The following is a 25,886-nucleotide window of genomic DNA, read 5'->3' as shown; positions in this document are numbered from 1 at the left end:
TAACTGTTGTAGCATATTTATCTTGTTGCATTTAGTTGGTTACTTGCTGTTTATCGCAGACCGGTGCCATATTTGTTTTGCTTGCCATTTCCAAACCGTGCATCCGATTCCGGTGATCTTTATATCGATTTCAACCGAAATCACCTCACCTTTCCAGTGGCACTCTTGGATTTCCAAGTTGAGGCCAGGTTCAATCTTTCCTTTGCAAATCATGCATATCCATCACATACCGCATCCCGCATATCATATCATGTTCATGTGTTGGTTGTTTACTATTGTTGTGTGCTTCTTTCCGGTGTTGCTTCTTCGGGTCGGTTCCGATGACGTCGCATTTGTGAGGACCCGTTCATCTACGTCCGTTTGTCTTCTTAGTGGACTCATTCTTCTTCCTTGCGGGTTTTCAGGCAAGATGACCATACCCTCGAAATCACTTCTATCTTTGCTTGCTAGTTGCTCGCTCTTTTGATATGCCTATGCTGCGATACCTACCACTTGCGTATCATGCCTTGTATATTGTTGAACCAAGCCTCTAACCCACCTTGTCCTAGCAAACCGTTGTTTGGCTATGTTACCGATTTGCTCAACCCCTCTTATAGCGTTGTTAGTTGTAGGTGAAGATTGAAGTTTGTTCCTTGTTGGAACATGGAGATGTTGTTCCTTGTTGGAACATGTTTACTTGTTGGGATAGCACAATATATCTTATTTAATTAATGCATCCATATACTTGGTAAAGGGTGGAAGGATCGGCCTTATGCCTGGTGTTTTGTTCCACTCTTGCCGCCCTAGTTTCCGTCATATCGGTGTTATGTTCCCGGATTTTGCGTTCCTTACGTGGTTGGGTTATAATGGGAACCCCTTGACAGTTTGCCTTGAATAAAACTCCTCCAGCAATGCCCAACATTGGTTTTACCATTCGCCACCTAGCCTCTTTTTCCCTTGGGTTCTATAGACTGAAGGGTCATCTTTATTTTTAACCCCCCCCCCGGGCCAGTGCTCCTCTGAGTGTTGGTCCGAACTGGGCAGCCTGCGGGGCCACCTCGGGGCAACTTGATGGTTGGTTTTACTTGTAGCTTGACCTATCTGAGTGTGCCCTGAGAACGAGATATGTGCAGCTCCTATCGGGATTTGTCGGCACATTCGGGCGGTGTTGCTGGACTTGTTTTACCATTGTCGAGGATGTCTTGTAACCGGGATTCCGAGTCTGATCGGGTCTTCCCGCTAGAAGGAATATCGTTCGTTGACCATGAGAGCTTGTGATGGGCTAAGTTGGGACACCCCTGCAGGGATTTGAACTTCCGAAAGCCGTGCCCGCGGTTATGGGCAGATGGGAATTTGTTAATGTCTGGTTGTAGAAAACCTGAAGTTGACCTTAATTAAAATGCACCAACCGCGTGTGTTACCGTGATGGTCTCTTCTCGGCGGGGTCCAGGAAGTGAACACGGTGTTGGAGTTATGCTTGACGTAGGTTGTTCTAGGATCACTTCTTGATCATAGATGTTCGACTGTGCTTTTGCCTTCCCTTCTCGCTTTCTTTTGCGTATGTTAGCCACAATATATGCTAGTCGCTTGCTGCAGCCCCACCTCATACCTTTTACCCTTCCTATAAGCTTAAATAGTCTTGATCGTGAGGGTGTGAGATTGCTGAGTCCCCGTGACTCACAGATACTTCCAAAACCAGTTTGCAGGTGCCGATGTTACCGAGCAGGTGACGCAACCAAGCTCAAGGAGGAGCTCGATGAAGATCTTGTCCTTTATGTTGTTCCGTTTCCAGTTGATCAGTAGTGGAGCCCAGTCAGGACGATCGGGGATCTATGTAGCTTTTGGGGTAGCCTTCTTTTATTTTGGTTCCGTAGTCGGACCTTGATTGTATCTGGTTGATGTAATGCTTTATTCATGTAATTGTGTGAAGTGGCGATTGTAAGCCAACTATGTATCTTTTTCCCTTATGTATTACATGGGTGGTGTGAAGATTACCTCACTTGCGACATTGCTTTCAATGCGGTTATGCCTCTAAGTCGTGCTTCGACACGTGGGAGATATAGCCGCATCGAGGGCGTTTCACGTGGTGGATCTCGGCCCTTGCCTGTGGAAGGGCTCCGTTTTTCATGCTCTTTTGAGTTTTGCTAGGGTCTGTGTCCTGCTCAGAGAGCGTGAGGTGGCGCGCGGCTCTCTGAAGCTGGAATAAGGTTTTCCCCGCCTAGTCCCCGTCCCTGTGGTGTTTCTAGCATCGTCGGAGGGCGTGTTGAGGTTTGTCTCTAGCAGATCTCGCAGGATTCGGTCGACGTGTGTATTCGATGGATCCACGTGGATCCTGTCTTCGTTCGTCTGTGTTTGCGTGTCTACATGTTTGATCCTTCCGATCTACGCTTCTTTTCATCGGCGGCGGTTGCTGTTCTACCACACTGGTCCTATGGATCTTAGCACCACGACTTGCTGACGGTCAAGTACAACAAGGTTTGCCCGTCACCGATGAGGGAGGGGTGAAGAAGGCGGCACGCCTTCGGCTCACTCCAGTGCTAGTAGTCGTCGCTAGGTGGTCTATAGACATAGATGTAGTTTTACTTCTGCTTAACTAGTCCCTGTCCCTGTGGTGTTTCTAACATCGTCGGAGGACGTGTTCAGGTTTGCCTCCAGCAGATCTCGTGGGTTTCGGTCAGCCTTTGTCTTTGGTGGATGCTGTCTTCATTCGTCTGTGTTCGTGTGTCCTGTGGCAGAGCCAGAAACTCAATATAGAGGGGGCCAAACATGTCATATGATGTTAGAGAGGGCCAAATCACCTAAATCTAGCTAATTTTGCTTGACAAATGAAGGATCTGGAGCACATATAGTTGTGTTTATGAGAGCATGGGGGGGGAGGGGGGGCAGGGCCCCTGCCAGCACCTCTGCCTCCGCCACTGTGTGTGTCTACATGCTGGATCCTTCCAATCTGCGCTTTTCTTTATCGGCGATGCTTGTTGTTCTAGTGCCCTGGTGCTATGGGGTCTTAGCACCATGACTTTCCGACGGTCAATTTTCAAACCTAAGGGTGGATCAAAAGGCACCGGTATTCTCTAATCTAACTTGAATTCAGATCAATAATGAAGGGGCACAAGAAGAAGGCAAGAGCGTGGTCCCGACTAAAACCAACTCCAGTGCTGGTAGTCATCGCTAGGTGGTCTACGGACATAGATATGTTATTTACTTATGTTTACTTCTGGTGTTCTTTGTACTATCTTGTCAGTTGATTATATTTCGAAAGGTATCCCAAGAAAAATAGTCGAAAGAGAAAAAAAAAGAAACAGTCGAATGAAACGTTAGCGCCTAAAAAAAACACTCTAATAGCGAGCGGAATATGGGCCGTAGACTGAGTCGAGTGAAAGCAACTAAAACAAAGGCAGTAGAGTGATTAGACAGCAGCACAGCAGCTAGTGGGCAGCAAGTCGGCCCAACCCAGGAGCCATCCCGCCTCTGCACGTGGCGCTCATCCCACGGGCGCGCGCGCGGCCACCCACCGGATGGCCGCCGTACCCGCCGCTCCGGCCGGATAAAGCCGTCGCCCCGACGCCCTAGGGTTTCCGCCCTCGCCCCCAACCCTAGCCGCCCGCCTCCGACCTCTCCCCCCCCCCCCCCCCCTCTCCACTCCCGCCGTCGGCCCTCGTCCGCGCGGCCACCCACCTTCCCGATCCCCACCGGCATGCCGTCGAACTCCGCCTGCCTCCCCTGACCCTCCACGCCGGACAAATCGCCTCCTGTCGTCCCCTTGGCCCTGCTTTCCCCCGCCTCCGGCGATTCGTCGCCGTCGCTGCCCCCCTCCCCAAGCTCCTGCGCCCCTCCTCCTTGACTCGTCCGTCCTCGTGTGTTCCCCATCCCATGGCGGACATGTCGTCGCCGACTGGCCAGGCCCGGCCGGCGGCGCCGATGGCGACGGCTGACCTGGAGGCCGCCATCGCGGCGCTCCCCGTCAGGAAGCAGCGCCTGCGGGAGACCTTCGACCGCCTCGTCGCCTGCGCGCCGCCCCATTACCATCTCCCCTTCACCTGGGACGACATCGACGCCCATGTCTCCTCCCTCCACGCCTCCCTCTCCCTCCGCTTCCGCCAGATGCAGCAGCAGCCCCACCCCGGCGCCCCCGTGTCCGCAACCGCGATCCACGACGCCGAGCAGCCCCACCCCTGCGTGCCCGTGCCCGCAACCGCAACCCCCGCCGACGGGCAGCCCGACCCTTGCGTCCCCGTGTCCGCAACCCACGGCGAGTCCATCCAGGAGGACGAGGAGATGGTTATGGAGGATGAGGACGCCTCTCCTGTTCAAGAGGATGATAGAGTGGAGGACGCAGGCATGGGCTTTGTGGGGGCGCCATGGCGCCAGGCCGGAGGAACTCGTGATCAAGAGTTTCCGGTTCCGGCGCGGGCTCACGCCCTGGACGCCGGCAGCCCTATGCTTCGGCAGCCATACACGGCGTTCCCGCCTGAAGTGCATAGCCAGCTGAATCTTCCTATGCTCCAGCGACAACAACCATACATGCGGTACCAGCAGCAGGAGTTTCCTGCCATGGCGGTGGCCAGGAATACCTACAATATTCCTCCGATGGTCCAGCAGCCGTACCCGTACCACAATATTCCTCCGATGGTGCAGCGGCCGTACGTGCCGTACTTCAGGCAAGAATTCTCCCCTGATTTCAGGCAAGAATTCTTCCCTGATGATGATGTGACGAGGCAGCCCTTCAGACAAGAATTCTCCCCTGGTTTCAGGCAAGACTTCTTCCCTGATGATGATGTGACGAGGCAGCCCTTCAGGCAAGAATTCTCCTTCAGGCAAGAATTCTTCCCTGATGTGACGAGGCAGGCCCGGATGGGCATTGACCATGTGCTCCAGGAGCAGTACATGGCAATGGCGCACCATCGACCGTACTCCCCACAGCAGCAGTACATGGCGCACCACCAGCCACACTTCCCTGTTGCACAGGCTCCTAGTGCTCATGGTCAGGGATCAAACACTAAGCGTCGACCACCGAGCAAGACTACCGATACGGACAACATCAATGTTCGTAGTAGCAAGCCAAGTAAGAAGAGCAGGAGGAATTTCCACAAGCACCATGGCAAACCAAAGCCAAACAATGAGCCATTTCAAAAGAAGACCATATATGATTATTTTTGATAGACAGCAGGAGCATTGCCATGATTCCGGGAGACCTCCGTTGATTTAGAGAAACAAGTGAATACCATTACAGATGAAAAAACAAGTGAAGACCATTACAGACGGATTCCCAAACTAGCAAACACAAGTCCAAAGGCACCACCGTGTGGGCAACATCCGCAAGGGCAACATTTGTAAAATTTGCTGTGTTATGACGGTCGGCAGTGGCGGCAGGTCACTACGGAGCAATGCAAGCGTCCACGAAAGTGTGATGCCGACGACATGCTCTTCTGGATGTGAGCCGTGGAGGGGACGTATGCGGGGAAATTGCAGTGGCATCTTTTCCTTCACAAGGATGTGTGGGTGAGAAGGATGACCCACTCTGCATATCATTCTACGCATACACGTGCTTCAATTTGATGGCTTGGTAGGCTGCCGGTCAGTGCCTCGCTTTGCTGGGCCGACACATAGCAATCAAATATGAATCACATGCCTAGCATTGAGAATAATACTATCCTCTCCCTAGGCTTTATCATTATATGTTGACATATGTTTTTAGTTCAACACAAAAAATGGTGTCGTTTTGTGACCATTTGCCTTTTGACATGATTTTCATCATACTATTATTTTCACTATTAAAAAAGTATTTTTTTATAATTGTAAACCGTCATTATAGATGATTCCATGAGCTCATTCGACTGAGGTAATAGGGTTGCAAAAAAATTCGGAGGCAGTAGCAAAAACCATATGTTTTAAATGGCAAACAAGCAGTAGAAATTTGTCGGCCATTTGTGGATAGAGGTTTAAATTGCACTACCCTTGCATGCATTGTTATTACAAGGGTTGTTGCAAGTGGGATCTACTAGAGTACTGCTTCATCAAAGGTGATTAGAGCGATGATTGGGGTTGTGACGAGTTTGCGGAGAGGGAATAAGTTGCTGGAGAGAGAAAAGTACCTTTATATGCACCATCCTAGGCCTATCTGATAGCCTTATTCCCTTGCCACATTTTGACAGTGAGATACATCTCGGCTACCAGCTAGATCAGCGACTGATATGTCATTCATCATCAATGGACAAATGTTCTTAGCATTCCGAGCAATGCATGCGGCTCACTCATCAGCCTTCAAAGCTGAGCTTCTTACTCCATGGTTGAGGCAGATGCATTATACATAACACCCACAACTTTTACACTTGTGTTTTATTTTATATACAATAATGCCTTGCCTAGAGATGACCAACTTGAAGACTCCGTAGTTGAATGCTTCTGATCCCACTAGTAGAAAAAGGGGGCTTTGGTCCAGGCCGGGTAACCCCATTAGTCCCGGTTCGTGCGGCTAAGGCATTAGTCTCGGTTCACCTGGGCCCTTTAGTCCCGGTTCATGCCACGAACCGGGACTAAAGGGTGCGATGCCCATTAGTCCCGGTTGGTGGCACCAACCGGGACTAAAGGTCTAACCTTTAGTACCGGTTGGTGCCACCAACCGGGACTAATGGCCTTTGAGGCATTAGTACCGATTCATGGCACGAACCGGTACTAAAGATCCAATTTTCAAACCCCCCCGGACCGCCTTTTCAGTTTTAGAAAAAACAAAAGAAAATGATGGAAATGTCAATAAAATAAAATAAAATAAGTTTCCCATGTGATATGTGGTCTAGTTGTTGGGAAAATTTACAAATATGAATTTCGACTTTATTTACAAAATCTCTCTGGAATTTGTAAAATGGGCATAACTTTTGCATACGAACTCGGATTAAAAAGTTTTTTATATGAAAAATCATCTACTCGAAAAGTTACATCCGATGGAGACGGCCTATGGCCTGTTTGCAAATTTGTAGAATCCTCAAATTCCAAAAGGAAAAAAAGTTATTCTCAAATTTTAGTTTTTTTTTAATTTTCATTAAATCTGGTCAAACTATGGTCAAACTACTTATTCAAGAAGTATTAGTGTTACTAAATAATTATTCAAGAATATTAGTGTTATTAAATAATTATTTCAGTTTTTTTGAATTTTGGTCAAATCTGGTCAAACTATGGTCAAACTATGGTCAAATAATGGTCAAACTACTTATTCAAGAAATATTAGTGTTACTAAATAATTATTGTTTTTTAGAACAATAGTTTCAAACTCAAACAGTGAAATGTGTGACTTCATGCTCAAGCTAAAATCCTGAGGGTTAATAGGATTAACATCTTACTATTGTCAGGAAAACAACGAGTGCAGACTTGGAAACGAGGGAGAATAGAACCTGGAAGTTAAGCGTGCTCAGGCTGGGGGAGTGGGAGGATGGGTGACCGTCCGGGAAGTTAGATGATTTGGAATGATGAGGGGTGATTAGAGATTAAATTGAGCAGTGATGAGAGGGGTGATTAGAGATTAGAGGTTAAAAAAAAATCAGAAATTTGAAAATAAAAAAGTTTCAAAAAAAATTTAAAAAAATTTCAAAAAAATTTTCAAAAAAAAAATCAGAAAATTACCTTTAGTACCGTTGGTGTTACCAACCGGGACCAAAGGTGGACCTCCAGGCAGCGGCCACGTGGAGGGCCTTTAGTCCCGGTTCTTGAACCGGGACTAAAGGCCCTTATGAACCGGGACTGCAGGCCCTTTTTCTACTAGTGTCCCCTTTGCTGCCGCAGATTTGTTTGCACCAGACTGGCTGAAATGTATGTGTGTCCAAATGTTATGTGTGTGTTGGTAGATGCAGTATATTTTAGCTTGTGCTAAAATGTACAAATGCCTAGAGTTAATAGAAAAGGTACATTCCCCCGCAAAAAAGATAAAGAAAAGGTGCATTGACATCTTGGTCGAAGAGAGATTTCAAGATGAATGTGCTAACCAAGGGTTTCACGCTGTTAAGGCCATGTTTGGTTCATAAGTCCTATGACTTTTTTAGTCCCAACTTATAAGTCCCAAGTCCCTAAAAAGTCTCTACCTGTTTGGTTCCTGGGACTTATAAGTCTCTATAAGACCATATTACAACTATAAGTTTCTATAAGTCCCTTCTTGAGAGTCTTATTTCATAAGTCCCAAATGCCCACTTTAAGTCCCTATAAGTCCCTCCTGTTTGGTTTAGATGGGACTTATAGGGACTTATTTAAGTCCCTAGACCAATAAGTCCCTGGAAACAAACACCCTCTAAGAAAGAAATTCCCCATGTGTTATTGCTGAATTAGAGAGAGAAGGTTCATGCATAAAATAGTACTGGAGACATCTTTGCATTTTACAGTTTCAAACATTCAAAGATAGGCATGGTGTTCTGATAATTTGTACTTTCGGCGAGTGTCATATCTATTTGCAGTATTGCGAAGTTTTTAGGCTTCTTCAAAAAATAGAGACTCCCAAATCTAAAACAAACTCTCCTGGCCGCGTGAACAACACCTCTGCTTCTGATGAAGTAGGGACGATGGTTCAGAGAAGGAAAACTGATGGTGGCGGCATGAATTTGTTGTCTAGTTTGAGAGAGAGATAGATTTGTTTTCCATGGAGGAGAAAGAGTGAAAGTAGAGATTTCCATGCCGTAATTTTAGATTGATTTTTCTTACTAGAAGAGGATGGGATGCTGGAGCAGAATTGTGGGCTTTATCTCTTTAGGTTTCTTGGTTATAGTATTTGATTTCCTATAGTCGTGGAAAGGATGGTGCTTTTAATCAAAGAATCCAATTGATCTTGCGGCCTCTCTTGCCGTTGGACGGAACATGATGTGCCGTCAACCCTCGGCTGGACGTCTCTTCTTGCGTCGTTGCTGGCATCGTTCGCCATTGTTGCCGGACAAGGACCGACAGACTCAATTTCTGACCAGATCAATGCTCTCCGCCTACCCAGTTGTTGTGGCCACTCTCCCATGGCAGATGATCACAATGCTCGCTGGACACCGCTTCTTCTCGCAACATCCAATGACGAGATGTACAAGTAAGCTGTCAGCACTATCGTTCAATTTCTAGAGCAATCTTGAATCTTCCTCTCCCTGAACACGTGTTATGTTGCTGTTGGTGTATACACCTTTAGTGTGTTAGACGAAATTCCAAACCATGATGGTATATAAACAGGACACCACAACCGTCCTATCTACTTTCCATACATAGCTATGTGCAGTTCACATTGTTGTTAATATATTGTTTCTCTTTTTGTTTATAATTAATATATAAAAATAGGAGCCTCTCTTGCTGTTTTTACTGGTAAAAAAATGTTTCTCTTTTAAAATTAAGCTTGGTCACTCATGCAACCAGTAGTATAGTAAACAGATTGCTTATTAGAAAGGACATCATTGTCCTTAGTGATTACCATGGTAGTTTAGTCAGCTAGAAATAACATCCTGACTATAGGTGCATACATATGCATGTTTCCGAGTTCCACACACTGACATGAAAAGATAATACTCATCCACTCGATCTCCGGAAAAGATGCCAAAATAAAGTGGTGGATGGGATGCATCGAGAATTAACGTGATGTATGTAGTGATGGCAAATCTACAATGCTTCCCTTTTTATGTGTCCCTGCTTAATTAGCATATCTAGTATGTACTGTCTCACATGAATCAATAATAAATGAAAATTCTTGCTTTTATGACAACTTCAGTTTCCTTTACTAGGTCAGCCCACTACTCGGTGCATTCAGCAATATACAGTTCACTTCATAGTCAAGCATGTCACTCCTGTTAAAGTTAAGCTTGGTCTTTATGTAATGCAACTGGCACCATGCTGATTACTTAGAGAGGGAAACTTAGTCTTTTTGTAATTACCGTGGTAGTCTAGTCCATCGGATACCATATTTTACAAATGCACACATAATGTTTAAGGTGTGTATATACAAAGATGGCAACATAATACACATGTTGTAACCGACAAAGTTGTCAAATATTCATTGGTGACGGTACATATATACACGATTATTCTGTCCTTTTAGTATGTGGTGGAAAAGTAGCAATGATTCTGTATCTTGGTGGTACCTTTTCTTTTATCTTAACTAACATATCTCCCATGATTGGTCCAACATGAATCAGTGAAATACAGAAATTAATGCCCACCCCCGCCGAATGATCGGTATATAACTTTTACTCTTTCTAAGCTTTTCTGGAAATTGTGTGCCGTTCATATTTCAACATTTTTCTTCATTTTTGAAAGGTAGTTGTGAGTACGTGATTGTGGTTCAAATAGTTCTTTCACTGGAGATGCCCGGCCACTATAGTTTGCCTGAGAGGCAAAACTATTTCAGTGAATAAAATTCTTGATGGTCATGAAGAAAAGTTCTAATCAAAGTTATTTTCTTATCTGAGCACATTCAGTTTTTTGGTTGCATTCAATATTACTTGCTACACCATTTTCCATTATCAAGTATCATCTACTAATCAGTAATCACCCATGATCAGATCACTTCGACAGTCCAATCTCAACCATCTATTTGATGGGGCTGATTTTAACTATGTTATAAGATATCTTTAGCAAAGTGTACACACAGGATAAATGAGTTGTGCACATGGGAAGAAATTGCAAGTGTTAATAGTTTCTCTAATGATATTCCTATATTTGTTCCAATTGTGTAAAATACAATCGTGCTTACAAAAGATGAAGATTTATCTCAACCTTATAGCTCAGTGAAACTTTTACTCTCAGCAACCGGTTGAAGGAAACAAACTGTGCTGATGCATGGTTTTGGAACTTGCACCCAGCTGCAGCTTATTAACAACAAAAGGAAGTTCATAAGATATATCTGTGGTTAGAAATGAGGTTTACATTGATGCTGTCGTGTGTTTTGTGTAACTGAAATTGGGCTGAATGTTACAATTTGTTTGGTCATCGTACTGTGTTTACTCAATTTAGGATAGTCAAGTTTTGGTTCTTTGTTTTTTCATCAACAATTGTGGGTTGGCAAAACATGTTCAATTGTTTTATGCTACATTGGTTTCCTCAGTTTCAATGAAATTTTCAATCTAGGCTGTCGTGCTTGTGGTGGTGTATTTTCCTAAACAATAGTGGTCTTATATGACCCTTTGCTGTCCATGATAAGCACGGCCATAGATGTTGAGTTACATGATAGCTATTCCTTAGCCATCCAGTGGTTGGCGGTCCTTTGATAGTAATTTCGAAGGTCAAGCGTGAACTGCATCAGGAAGTATATGGTAAAATAGTAATATAAATTTATGCGCGACAGCTTTTGTTTTTGCACACCATGGTGCTGTCTAGCTAAGAATATTTCATAATACACTAATGATTTCTCTTGCGGGTTATTTTTTGTTGTTTTAATTTCTACCATTGGAGATGTTATGATATTTTTTCATTTCGATTGTACCATATATTTAGGAAAGCAAGAATATCAATTTTGACTGGATCAGCTAATGATGTTTTATTACTTCAGCTGTGTCATTTGTGAAAGAATGTCATTTTTTTCAGGCTGCACAACTAATGATAAATACTCCCTCCGTTCCAAAATAGATGACCCAACTTTATAGGGTCATCTTTTTGGAACGGAGGGAGTAAGTATTTCATCGAACTCAGGTTTGTCTTGTATTAGTAAATCAATATTTCCTTCTTGTTGCTGTCAGTTTGTTCTCCACACACTGGTAGAAAAAGGGCCTATAGTCCCGGTTCGTAAGGGCCTTTAGTCCCGGTTCAGGAACCGGGACTAAAGTGTCGGTACTAATACCTCCACCCTTTAGTCCCGGTTCAATCCAGAACCGGGACTAAAGGCCCTCCACGTGGGCAGTGCGCAGAGCCCAGTCAGGAGACCCTTTGGTCCCGGTTGGTGGCACCAACCGGGACCAAAGGGTCTCCTGACTGGGCTCTGCGCACTGCCCACGTGGAGACCCTTTGGTCCCGGTTGGTGGCACCAACCGGGACCAATAGGCATCCACGCGTCAGCACTTCTGTGGCTGGGGTTTTTGTTTTTTTTTTGGGGGGGGGGGGGGTTGGGGGTTTTAGGGGGTTAATTTAGGTGTTTCATATATTGTGTTAGCTAGTTATAATTAATAGAGAGAAGTGTCCTCTGTTATGTCTGTGCTTGGTCGACGCTACGTACTATACATACGTATATAGAGAGGACTAGACACGCTAGCTAGCTAGTAAGCAAACGAAGGAAACAGAAGATCGTCATGAACATATATGCATATATACAGAGAGAAGTGATATCGACCACCTCTCCTTCTCCGAGAGATTGGTCGAACAACAAGTTCTCGTATATCTATCTGACACTACCGGCTACATATATACAGTAATTATCTCTTACAAATATAATCATACGAACTCAGGGTTAACATAGAGTTCTCCGTCTTCAGGGATCACGTGGTCAAGAAAGAATACCGCCAATTCCTCTTGAATTCCTCGCATGCGAGCTGGTGCTAGGAGTTCATCCCGCTTTCGAAACATCTAATTTAAAGAAGGGGGTCAATACATATATATATGAATGAATGAAACTCAACACAAATGATGGTAATAAAATAAAATTGTGAATGTTGTTATTTACGTACTTCATATTGTTCGTCAGTATAGCCCCGCTCACAGGTCGTGTGGCGGATGGACTCGCAAACATAGTAACCACAGAAATCATTCCCTTGTTGCTGCCACAACCACTTTACAAGAAATACAGGTTAATCAAACTGATAAGCAAGAATGCCAAATGGTATTGATGAAACTAGCACTTGAATGACTAGTAGATGCGCTTAAAATGCTACTATAGCTAGTACTTACTTTCGGGTGTCTAAATTGCAGCTCCTTCGGCAGTCCCGGAGCTTTTCTGGTGAATTTTCTCCAAACCCTGCCGGACAAAGAAAACAATTACTTGATATATCAGGAAATGAACAAAGTTGCTGATATGGTGGATATTGATCGATTTAACTTACTTCTCGAGTATTTGAGTCATGTCGGCATAGTCCTTGGGATCTTTTCGTCTTGAGTCTAAGACGGTTACTAGTCCCTGCTCAAGCTTAATATGTAGGAGAATATAGTGGAAACTGCACACGCATGCATAACTCATCAATTACATTACTATAACCTTGACTAATATATAAGGGAAACCGAATACGCACAAGACAGTAACACTCACTTGAAGTTGTAAGGAAAGAGTATTATATCTTTGTTTTGATTTATTATCAACGATTCTAGCATGCTGGCCTCGGTTTCTGCGGCATGAAATTTAACCTGAGTTGCATCTATGAGATTTGTGTTAATGAACCCAATATCACCGACTTGTCTTTTCTTCAATTCGATGATCTTCAATCTGCATAATATAGTGAGGATGATTATAAATACATGCAATGAAAGAGTTAAGCTATATAGAGAAACTTAATGACAGAAGTAGTACTACTTACAGACAGTAGCAGGTGACAGTTGCTTTATCGAGGGCCAATTGATTGAAGAACTGATAGAACTCCTCAAATGGAACAGGCAACAGATCAATTCCAACGAGGTCATGCTCCGGTTTAACTCTCGCATACAAAGTACTCCTCCCCCCAGAGTCTCTGCAGATTTTCAAGTACCAATCATGCAATCTTCGCATCATCGTTGATAGAGATCTTTCATCTTTGACGAGAGGCTTCCCATACTCGTATCTTTGTATCTGCACGTCCATGGGGTCATAATGTACTTCGTCGGGCAGGTAATCTGCAGGATTGCTATAACCGGGCACCATCCTCGGATCATTATCGACGTTGTGGCTAGGCACCTTGAGCGGGGGCACGATTGCTTCGCTTGTTTGCCGAGCTGGGCAATTTGTTTCCCAGCTCGTCGTTGTTTCAGCCTTTGATCACTGACAGTAATTCCCGACCGCTCTGCTTCGGCAAATTCCTTTCCAATAATGCGGTCATATTTTCCTTTCGGCGAATCAGACTTCGGTGGTTTTGTCAGGGCAGCCAGAGTGCGCTTCACTTTCACCCGATCTACCTTCTCCTCTGGAGGTGGATGTTTCTTTGCTTTCACCCCTTCAAAGAATTTCTTCACTTCTTCTCGCGCGATCTCGGCGTTCTCCTCCTGGGTCCTCTCGTATGGTAACTTCTCTGGAGTCTTCAGAGAAGGACCGAATCTGTATGTCCTCCCGCCTCTGGTTGTACTGCTAGACGCCGACCGAGCAGACGTAGCGGTTGTCTTCTTTACTTGTTTAAGCGGCGGAGGAGAAGGACTACGACGCGCCGGAGCAGCTGGAGCGGCGGCAGGTCTCTTCCGCCCTTGCTGACGAGGCGGAGAAGGAGGAGGCGGGCTGCTCGGGCGCGTCGGCGCAGGCGGAGAAGGAGGCGGAGTGCCGCCACGCGCCGGAGAAGGAGCCAGCCGAGGGCCCTGATCGTCACTCGCCGGAGGAGGAGGAGGCGGTGGAGGCGGAGTGCCCTGACTCGCCGGAGGAGGAGGAGGAGGCGGTGGCGTCCAGTTCGGAAGGTTGATGAGGTCCTTCCGCCATAGGCATGGAGTCTTCAGAGCAGACCCCAGCTGAGTCTCCCCTTCACCGGTAGGGTGGTCAAGCTGGAGGTCCTCAAATCCCTCCGTTATCTCATCCACCATCACCCTAGCATATCCTTCTGGAATCGGCTGGCAGTGAAAAGTTGCGCCGGGTTCAGTAGGATAAACAGAGCCAACAGCCGCCTTGACCTTCAAATTCATCCATTGCGTCATAAGGTGGCAATTTTGAGACTCCGTGATAGCATCCACGGGATAGCTGGCAGGAGCCGTCAAGGCATGCTCTAGCTGAAGCAGCTCGGTGGAAGCCACGCTGCTTCTGCGCTGAGATGGCGGGGTAGCTTCGGGGGAGGTTTCGGTAGTACGTTTGCTGCGATTTGCTTCTCGTTCCTCTATCGCGTCCACCCTTGCTTGCAGCGCTTGCATTTGGGTCTGCTGCACTTTTTTCCTCCTCTCATGGGATTTGTAACTGCCTGCGTCCGGAAACCCAACCTTCCACAGAACGGAGCCTGGCGTGCCTCGTGTCCGTCCAGGGTGCTCAGGATTCCCGAGGGCCACTGTGAGCTCGTCGTTCTCTCTGTCTGGAAAGAACGTCCCTTCCTGCGCTGCTTCGATATACTGCTTAAGCTTACTGACTGGTATGTCCATTTGATCGTTCGTCCAAATGCACTTCCCTGTTTCAGGGTCCAGGGTTCCGCCAGCCCCGAAGAACCAAGTCCGGCAACGGTCTGGCCAGTTAATTGTCTCTGGTTCGATCCGTATTCAGGGGGCACATAGTTGTCATCGTACTCTTCTTCTTCGCCGTCTTCCATCATAACCCCTATTTCTCCGTGCCTTGTCCAAACATTATAGTGTGGCATGAAACCCTTGTAAAGTAGGTGGGAGTGAAGGATTTTCCGGTTAGAGTAAGACCTCGTATTCCCACATTCAGTGCATGGACATCACATAAAACCATTCTGCTTGTTTGCCTCAGCCGCATCGAGAAACTCATGCACGCCCTTAATGTACTCGCGGGTGTGTCTGTCACCGTACATCCATTGCCGGTTCATCTGCGTGCATTATATATAATTAAGTGTCCAAATTAATAGAAGTTCATCATCACATTAAAACCAAAGTGCATACATAGTTCTCATCTAACAACATATAGCTCTCCAGAGCATCTAATTAATTAAACCATACATTGAAACTATGTAAAACATTTCAATGCGAAAACAAATGCGATCATAATCGCAACCAAGGTAACAATTGATCCAACGGCATAATGATACCAAGCCTCGGTATGAATGGCATATTTTCTAATCTTTCTAATCTTCAAGCGCATTGCATCCATCTTGATCTTGTGATCATCGACGACATCCGCAACATGCAACTCCAATATCATCTTCTCCTCCTCAATTTTTTTTATTTTTTCCTTCAACAAATTGTTTTCTTCTTCAACTAAATTTAACCTTTCGACAATAGGGTCGGTTGGCATTTCCGATTCGCATACATCCTAGATAAATAAAATCTATGTCACGTTGGTCGGCATAATTTTCATAAACAATAAATGAACCAATAGTTATGAAGATAATATACATACCAAATCCGAATCATAGACAGGACGAGGGCCGACGGGGGCGGATACCAAAACCATCGCACTATATAAGATGCAATAATAAATGTAAGAAAATGATACAAGTATCTATCTAAACAGACAAGTAAGAATATTTTTCCTTTCAGAAAGAAGATAAGAACAAGAGGCTCACCACGGTGGTGTCGGTGATGAGATCAGCGCGGGTGATCGACGGCGGTGAAGACGGGGACGGGGCGTGACGGACCGCTAAATCTAGAAAAATCTCGAGGAAAATGGAGCTTGGAGGTCGAGCTTCGAGAGGAGAAAGTTTAAGTAGTGTGGCTCGGACATTCCATCGAACACCTCATGTGCATAGGAGGTGAGCTAGAGCACCACAAACCCCTCCCCTCGCCGGCCAGAGAAAAACAGAGCACTGGAGTGCTCTGCTCGCGGGCGAGGGTATATATAGGCACCTCATTGGTCCCGGTTTGTGGCAAGAACCGGGACTAAAGGGGAGCCTTTGGTCCCGGTTCAGGCCACCAACCGGGACCAATGGTGGTGGGCCAGGAGCAAGGCCCATTGGTCCCGGTTCGTCCCACCAACCGGGACCAAAAGGTCCAGACGAACCGGGACCAATGGCCCACGTGGTACGGCCGCCCCCCTGGGCTCACGAACCGGGACCAATGCCCACATTAGTCCCGGTTCAACACTGAACCGGGACTAATGGGCTGAGCCGGCCTGGACCATAGCCCTGTTTTCTACTAGTGACATCGGATAAATATGTAATACATTTTATATTGATTATAGGAACAAAGCGTATCTTGGACTATGCATCCATGTAAAAACCCATCTTGCCGTTTCCTCAAATTTTGTAAAGTATACATTTTGCATGCATTCAGACTAACCACCAAATTCCCTCATTTATGTATAAACATTGATATCTGAGTTTATTTTCATCATTCCTAAGTCTAACATATATTTATAAGATAATTTATTTCTGATTAATGCACACATGTCTATATGCTTCCTTGATGAATTTCCTTCTATATTAGCTATCCATGCAAGAATCAATCTATCAGTTGTAGGTAAAAGCCACTTTATGGCATTTATATTTTCCATCGGCCCGTCATATGAGTCCAAGTTGATTACTAATTTTCCCCTAATATGTTTATTATGTGCATATGAGGTAAGTACTTCTTTAACAACACGGGAACTTAAATATTGTTTGCAATAAAAAAGCATGTGATGACTTGAGAGTCGACTAGCTGAAGTTGAGTCCAGAGGTGATAACAAGTACCGGGCAAGTATGCCTCCGGATGCCTCTACATAAAATGTCACCCGGTGTAAGTTATCATCATGAAGATATGGTTCATGCACGTGCTAAACCTGTTTTTTTTATTTTCTACATGCACTTTAATTATTTGATATACGATACGATCTCTTACAATTTGCATGATACATGAGCGGTGGATTCTACTGATTGTTTGCAAAAGTGTGGTGGTGGTGATAATTGCTGGCATATATAGCATGTTTATGTTCTCTTTGTGGTCTTCTAAACAGAATAAAACAACACCTAAAAAATATGATTAAGTGCAGAAAATCACATACTAATAAAAACCTGAGTGCATCAGAAGTCATAAATTGATACAGATAAGAGCAAAAATTCTCCACGTCAATCATGAAAGCAAACATCTAGCAGTTTCATGACTAGAAAATTAACTTATGTTCAATTAATTTATCCCACTTAAGGCATCAAAATAATATATAATAACCCTTCTGATGTTCTATGTGCATAGAATATGACATGTTACTGACAGAGCGCCTTGCATAGTTCTTCTATTTTATACACATGTTTTAATCCAATGAAAATGGATGCTATTCTCGGTTGTATATTAGTTGATACTCCATCTGTAAAGAAATATAAGATCGTTCAGATCACTACTTTAGTTCTAAATGATCTTATATTTTTTTTACAGAGGGAGTACTAATCTGCAAATGTACGATTATTACTTCTCCATATTTTAAGCTCAAATTAACTCTGACAAACTCCACCAGGTTTTTATGCCAAAAAGGAAACATATGCTAAAATAGATCATTTGATTTTAGGACATTCCATAGACTATTAGACATAATGTGCATAAACAATATAAGCACAAATTGGACGGAGGCGTGTAACTCCACGCATATGCCTAATTTAAAAACGCTGTTTACATGCATATAAAATCTGATTCCTTATGATCTTTCTAATTCATACAACCTCTCCTCCAACAAATATTAATAGTGCTAGCCCGTGCAGTTGCACGGATTGATCTTAATACAAAATGAGACGTTCAATTCGGTGAGCGTTTGAGGGAAAAAAATGCCAAGTTGATGGCGTAGACGATTACTTTAAAAATCAGTTGTAAATTTTCATCTATGAGTGTAACTTTTTATTATTAACATGTTTATTCATAATACAACTAATCTTACTCAGTAAGAAATCCTCTACTAAACTAGAAATTGTCGTTGCTGATCGGCAACTCCCTCACGCTCACAGAGGTGGAAGAGCAAGAACGATACACGCACACACGCTCAGGTTTTTCTTTTGCGTTCTGCCCAAACTGGCTCACAACTTTTCTGTTTTCTCTTCATCTTATTTAGGGCTTACAACGCGGATCGCCGGCTGACCCGGCTCCATCGCCACGCCGCGCTATGATCGCGTTATCCCACGATCTCCACGGCGTGGCCTAACAAACCTAGCGCTAAACCCTTGGTCACAGCGTGAACGCAGCACGCCTCTGACCCAAAGCAAATCTTAATGAATAAGCAAACTTGATGGGCCTACTAACTAATGTAGTCCACTTAACAGAAAAAACAAATAAACTGGCCACGTGATTAACACAACAAATCACCCCCTTAAGCACGTCGCTTCCTCTTGAGCTCGATGATCCCCATCTTCTGTCGCAGCTCCAAGAACCTGACTCGCCCCAATGGCTTTGTTAGAATATCCGCCACCTGCTCACTTGTGCTCACGTGCTCCACCTCAACTTGCCCGTTTTCAACACACTCTCGAATATAATGATATCTGATATCTATGTGTTTAGTGCGCTCATGGAACACTGGATTCTTACTCAAAGCTATGGCAGACTTGTTGTCAATCAGCAGCCTCCATCTGTCAGATTCAGTCTCTTGTAGATCAGCCAACAATCTGCTCAACCAAACTCCCTGGGATGCTGCAAGTGCGGCTGCAATATTGTAACACCCCGGATATGATTTACCTAATATGTAATCCAACTCTTGCCGTTTCCGGCGTTAAGTTATTTCATTTTCTCGGGTTCGGGTTTTTTTGTCTTCGTGTGTTGTTGTTGTTGTTGTCATGCATCTCATATCATGTCATCATGTGCATTGCATTTGCATACGTGTTCGTCTCATGCATCCGAGCATTTTCCCCGTTGTCTGTTTTGCATTCCGGCGTTCCGTTCTCCTCCGATGGTCATTTCTACTTTTCTTTCGTGTGTGGGGGTTAAACATTTCTAGATTGGACCGAGACTTGCCAAGCGGCCTTGGTTTACTACCGGTAGACCGCCTGCCAAGTTTCGTACCATTTGGACTTCGTTTGATGCTCCAACGGTTAACCGAGGGAACGAGAAGGCCTCGTGTGTGTTGCAGCCCAACACCCCTCCAATTTGGCCCAAAACCCACCAAAACCCTCTCCATCATCTAGAGCATTCGATCACGATCGCGTGGCCGAAAATTGCACCTCATTTGGACACTCCTAGCTCCTCCTATGCCTATAAGTAGGTCCTCCTTCGAATTCCCGGATCTCCTTCGTCCCCAAACCCTAAAAATCGCCTGTCGCTAGCCGGACATGTCAGCCGCGATGGACACCGCGTCCGCCGCCGCCCATCGCCACTGAGGCTCTGCCACGTGGCACGCCGGGCTCCTCCCGCAGCCGGCCCGTCCCGGCCCGAAGCCGGCCCTCCGCCGCTCTCGCCTGGGCCAGAGTCGCCACGCCCCGCCGCCCGGCTTCTTCCCCGCGCCCCGCCGCCACTTCGCCGCCCGGCGCCATCTCCGGCGAACTCCGGCGCCGCCCGGCTGCCTCATCGCTCCGCCGCGCCGCCCCGGCCTCGCGCCGCCCGCCTCCTCCTCCCGCAGCGGCGAGCGCCGCCCCGGCCTCGCGCCGCCCGCCTCCTCCTCCCGCAGCGGCGAGCGCTGCCACCGGACGCCACCACGCCGCCGCAGGCCTCCGGCGCCGACCCTGTTGGAAATATGCCCTAGAGGCAATAATAAATTGGTTATTATTATATTTCCTTGTTCATGATAATCGTTTATTATCCATGCTAGAATTGTATTGATAGGAAACTCAGATACATGTGTGGATACATAGACAACACCATGTCCCTAGTAAGCCTCTAGTTAACTAGCTCGTTGATCAATAGATGGTTACGGTTTCCTGACCATGGACATTGGATGTCGTTGATAACGGGATCACATCATTAGGAGAATGATGTGATGGACAAGACCCAATCCTAAGCCTAGCTCAAAGATCGTGTAGTTCGTATGCTAAAGCTTTTCTAATGTCAAGTATCATTTCCTTAGACCATGAGATTGTGCGACTCCCGGATACCGTAGGAGTGCTTTGGGTGTGCCAAACGTCACAACGTAACTGGGTGGCTATAAAGGTACACTACAGGTATCTCCGAAAGTATCTGTTGGGTTGGCACGAATCGAGACTGGGATTTGTCACTCCGTGTAATGGAGAGGTATCTCTGGGCCCACTCAGTAGGACATCATCGTAATGTGCAAAATGTGACCAAGGAGTTGATCACGGGATGATGTGTTACGGAACGAGTAAAGAGACTTGCCGGTAACGAGATTGAACAAGGTATCGGGATACCGATGATCAAATCTCGGGCAAGTATCGTACTGCTAGACAAAGGGAATTGTATACGGGATTGATTAAGTCCTTGACATCGCGGTTCATCCGATGAGATCATCGTGGAACATGTGGGAGCCAACATGGGTATCCAGATCCCGCTGTTGGTTATTGACCGGAGAGTTGTCCCGGCCATGTCTGCATGACTGCCGAGCCCGTAGGGTCTACACACTTAAGGTTCAATGACGCTAGGGTTATAGGGAAAGTATGTACGCGGTTAACGAATGTTGTTCGGAGTCTCGGATGAGATCCCGGACATCACGAGGAGTTCCGGAATGGTTCGGAGGTAAAGATTTATATATGGGAAGTCCTATTTTGGTCACCGGAAAAGTTTCGGGTGCTATCGGTAACGTACCGCGACCACCGGGAGGGTCCCGGGGGTCCACCAGGTGGGGCTACCTGCCCCAGAGGGTTGTGTGGGCCAAGTGTGAGAGGGGACCAGCCCCAGGTGGGCTGGTGCGCCCCCCCACCAGGGCCCAAGGCGAAGAGAGAAGGGAAAAAGGGGAAACCCTAGCCTCAGATGGGCCTAAGGCCCACCTAGTGGTGTGCCCCCCTCTCTCCCCCCTTGGCCGCCCCCTAGATGGGATCTAGGGCTGGCCGCCACCCCTAGGGGTGGAAACCTAGGTGGGGGCGCAGCCCCTCCCTTTCCCCTATATATAGTGGGTGTTTTGGGCTGCCATACACACGAGTCAATCTCCCTGTTGGCGCAGCCCTACCCCTCTTCCTCCTCGTCTCTCGTAGTGCTTGGCGAAGCCCTGCTGGAGTCCCGCGCTCCTCCACCACCACCACGCCGTCGTGCTGCTGCTGGATGGAGTCTTCCCCAACCTCTCCTTCTCCCCTTGCTAGATCAAGGCGTAGGAGACGTCACCAGGCTGTACGTGTGTTGAACGTGGAGGTTCCGTCCGTTCGGCACTAGGATCATCGGTGATTTGGATCACGACGAGTACAACTCCATCAACCCCGTTCACTTGAACTCTTCCACTTAGCGATCAACAAGGGTATGTAGATGCACTCTCCTTCCCCTCGTTGCTAGATTACTCCATAGATTGATCTTGGTGATGCGTAGAAAGTTTTGAATTTCTGCTACGATCCCCAACAGTGGCATCATGAGCTAGGTCTATGCGTAGTTTCTATGCACGAGTAGAACACAAAGTAGTTGTGGGCGTTGATTTTGTCAATTTACTTGCCGTTACTAGTCTTATCTTGATTCGGCGGCATCGTGGGATGAAGCGGCCTAGACCAACCTTACACGTACTCTTACGTGAGACTAGTTCCACCGACTGACATGCACTAGTTGCATAAGGTGGCTAGCGGGTGTCTGTCCCTCCCACTTTAGTCGGATCGGATTCGATGAAAAGGGTCCTTATGAAGGGTAAATAGAAATTGGCAAATCACGTTGTGGTTTTGGCGTTGGTAAGAAACGTCCTTGCTAGAAACCTATAGCAGCCACGTAAAAACTTGCAACAACAATTAGAGGACGTCTAACTTGTTTTTGGAGCATATGCCTTGTGATGTGATATGGCCAAAAGGATGTGATGAATGATATATGTGATGTATGAGATTGATCATGTTCTTGTAATAGGCACGACTTGCATGTCGATGAGTATGACAACCGGCAGGAGCCATAGGAGTTGTCTTAATTTATTCATGACCTGCGTGTCAACATAAACGTCATGTAATTACTTTACGTTATTGCTAAAGCATTAGCCATAGTAGTAGAAGTAATAGATGACGAGACAACTTCAAGAAGACACGATGATGGAGATCATGGTGTCATGCCGGTGACAACGATGATCATGGAGCCCCGAAGATGGAGATCAAAAGGAGCAAAATGATATTGGCCATATCATGTCACTATTTGATTGCATGTGATGTTTATCATGTTTTACATCTTATTTGCTTAGAACGACGGTAGCTTAAATAAGATGATCCCTCACTAAAATTTCAAGAAAGGTGTTCCCCCTAACTATGCACCGTTGAGAAAGTTCGTTTTTTCGAAGCACCACGTGATGATCGGATGTGATAGATTCTAACGTTCGAATACAACGGGTGTAAGCCAGATTTACACAGCCAAAACACTTAGGTTGACTTGACGAGCCTAGCATGTACAGACATGGCCTCGAAACACGGAAGACCGAAAGGTCGAGCATGAGTCGTATAGAAGATACGATCAACATGAAGATGTTCACCGATGTTGACTAGTCCGTCTCACGTGATGATTGGACACGGCCTAGTTGACTCGGATCATGTTTCACTTAGATGACTAGAGGGATGTCTATCTGAGTGGGAGTTCATTAGATGAACTCAATTATCATGAACATAGTATGAATTGTCTTCGCAAATATGTTGTAGATAAATAGCTCACATTGTAGCTCCCTGTTTCAATACGTTCCTAGAGAAAGATTAACTTGAAAGATATTGTAAGCAATGATGCGGACTAGGTTCGTAGTCCGAGGAGTGTCCTCACTACTACACAGAAGGCTTACGTCTTTGATGCACCGCTCGATGTGCAAACCCCTACAACGTCGTCTGTGGATGTTGTGAAGACCTGACAGATACATCCTGATGACTACTTGATAGTTTAGTGCACCATACTTTACGGCTTAGAATCGGGATTCCAATGACATTTTGAACGCCATAAGACATATGGGATCTTCCAAGAGCTGAAATTGGGATTTCAGGCTCATGCCCGTGTTGAGAGGCGTGAGACCTCTGACAAGTTCTTTTGCCAACAAGATGGAGGAGAATAGCTCAGCTAGTGAGCATGTGCTCAGAATGTCTGGGTGCTACAATCACTTAAATCAAGTGGGAGTTAAACTTCCAGATAAGATAGTGATTGATAGAGTTCTCTAGCCACTATCACTAAGCTACTAGATCTTCGTGATGAACTATGACATGCAAGGGATGGAGTTGATCCCGGAGCTGTTCGCGGTGCTTAAGACCGCAAAAGGTAGAAATCAAAGAAGGAGCATCAAGTGTTGATGGTTTAACAAGACCACTGGTTTCAAGAATGGCAAGGGCTAGAAGGGAAACTTCATGGATGGCAAACCAGTTGCCGCTCCAGTGAAGGAACCCGAGGTTGAACCCAAAGCCGAGACTAAGTGCTTCTATTGTAAGGGGAACGGTCACTGGTAGCGGAATTACCCCAAATGCATGGTAGATGAGAAGGCTGGCAACTTCAACAAAGTATATACGTGTTATTAATGTGTACCTCGCTAGTACTCCTGGTAGCACCTGGGTATTGGATACTGGTTCAGTTGCTATTACTGGTGACTTGAAGCAAAAGCTACGGACTAAACGGAGACTGGCTAAGGGCGAGATGACGATGTGTGTTGGAAGTGTTTCCAAAGTTGATGAGATCACCATCGCATGCTCCATCTGCCTTCGGGATTAGTATTGAACCTAGATAAATGTTATCAGGTGTCTACGTTGAGCATGAATATGATCAGATCATGTTCATTGCAATACGGTCATTCATTTAAGTTAGAGAATAATGGTTATTCTGTTTACATGAATGATACCTTTCATGGTCATGCACCCTATGTGAATGGTTCATTGAATCTCGGTCGTGGTAATACACATGTTCATGCCAAAAGATGTAGAGTTAATAATGATAGTACCACTTTCTCGTGGCACTGCCGCTTAGGTCATATTGGCGTAAGATGCATGAAGAAACTCCATGTCGATGGATGTTTGGACTCACTTGATTTTGAATCGCTTGACACATGCGAGCCATGCCTCATGGGCAGGATGACTAAGACCCCGCTTTCAGGTACAATGAAACGGGTAAGTGACTTGTTGGAAATCATACATGCTAATGCGTGTGATCCAATGAGAATTGAAGCGTGCGGTGGATATCGCTATTTTCTCATCTTCACTGACGATTTGAGTAGATATAGGTATATTGACTTGATGAAGCACAAGTCTGAAACGTTTGAAAAGTTCAAGCGATTTCAGAGTGAAGTTAAGAATCATCATAACAAGAAGATCAAATTCCTACGATCTGATCAATGAGAATATCTGAGTTATGAGTTTGGAAAACACTTAAGACATTGTGGAATTGTTTCACAGTTGAAGCCACCTGGAACACCACTGGGTTATGGTGTGTCCAGACGTCGTAATCGAACCTTATGAGATATGGTGCGATCTATGATGTCTCTTATCAATCTACCGTTTTCATTTTGAGGTTATGCGTTAGAGACAGCTGCATTCACTTTAGATAGGACACCATTTAAGTCCGTTGGGACGGCGTCGTATGAATATTAGTTTGCCAAGAAACCAAAGTTGTCGTTTCTTAATGTTTGGGGCTGCGATGCTTAAGGCTTCAGCCGGAGAAGCTCGAACCCAAAGCGGACAAACACATCTTCATAGGATACCCAAAGGTGACAGTTGGGTATACCTTCTATCTCAGATCCGAGGGCAAATTGTTTGTCGCTAAGAACGGGTCCTTTCTCGAGAAGGAGTTTCTCTCGAAAGAATTGAGTGGGAGGAAGATAGAACTTGATGAGGTTGTCGAACCATTATTTCAACCAGAGAATGATGCAACACAGAAAGATGTTTTCTGTGGCACCTACGCCTGTTGAATAGGAAGTTAATGATAGTGATCATGAAGCTTCGGATCAAGTTGCTATCGAACCTCGTAGGTCGACAAGGATATGTACTACTCCTAAGTGGTACGGTAATCCTGTCTTAGACATCATGTTGTTAGACAACAATGAACCTACGATCTATGGAGAAGTGATGGTGGGCCGGTATTCCGACAAATAGTTAGAAGCCATGAAATCCGAGATAGGATTCATATATCAGAACAAAGTATGGACTTTGGTGGACTTGCCCGATGATCGGCAAGCTATTGAGATAAATGGGTCTTTAAGAAGAAGACGGACGTGGGTGGTAATGTTACCGTCTATGAAGCTCGACTTGTGGGAA

At 45.6% G+C, this 25,886-nt stretch overlaps 1 protein-coding gene across 1 annotated transcript in view; it reads left to right on the top strand.

The window, feature by feature from the left end:
* LOC125543363 (uncharacterized) overlaps positions 1 to 5,739 on the top strand; it is a 93,290-nt gene extending 87,551 nt beyond the window's left edge. The window contains exon 2 of the mRNA XM_087545064.1: positions 4,662 to 5,739. Coding sequence (XP_087401190.1) covers positions 4,662 to 5,136 — 475 coding nt within the window. The 3' untranslated portion in view covers positions 5,137 to 5,739. The remainder of the gene's footprint in view (positions 1 to 4,661) is intronic.
* The last annotated feature ends 20,147 nt before the right edge of the window (positions 5,740 to 25,886 follow it).

Source organism: Triticum urartu, chromosome 1A (assembly GCF_056163025.1).
Source record: "Triticum urartu cultivar PI428250 chromosome 1A, HENAU_Tu73, whole genome shotgun sequence".
In the NCBI taxonomy this organism is placed as follows: Eukaryota; Viridiplantae; Streptophyta; class Magnoliopsida; order Poales; family Poaceae; genus Triticum; species Triticum urartu.
This window is presented reverse-complemented; position numbering and strand designations above follow the sequence as displayed.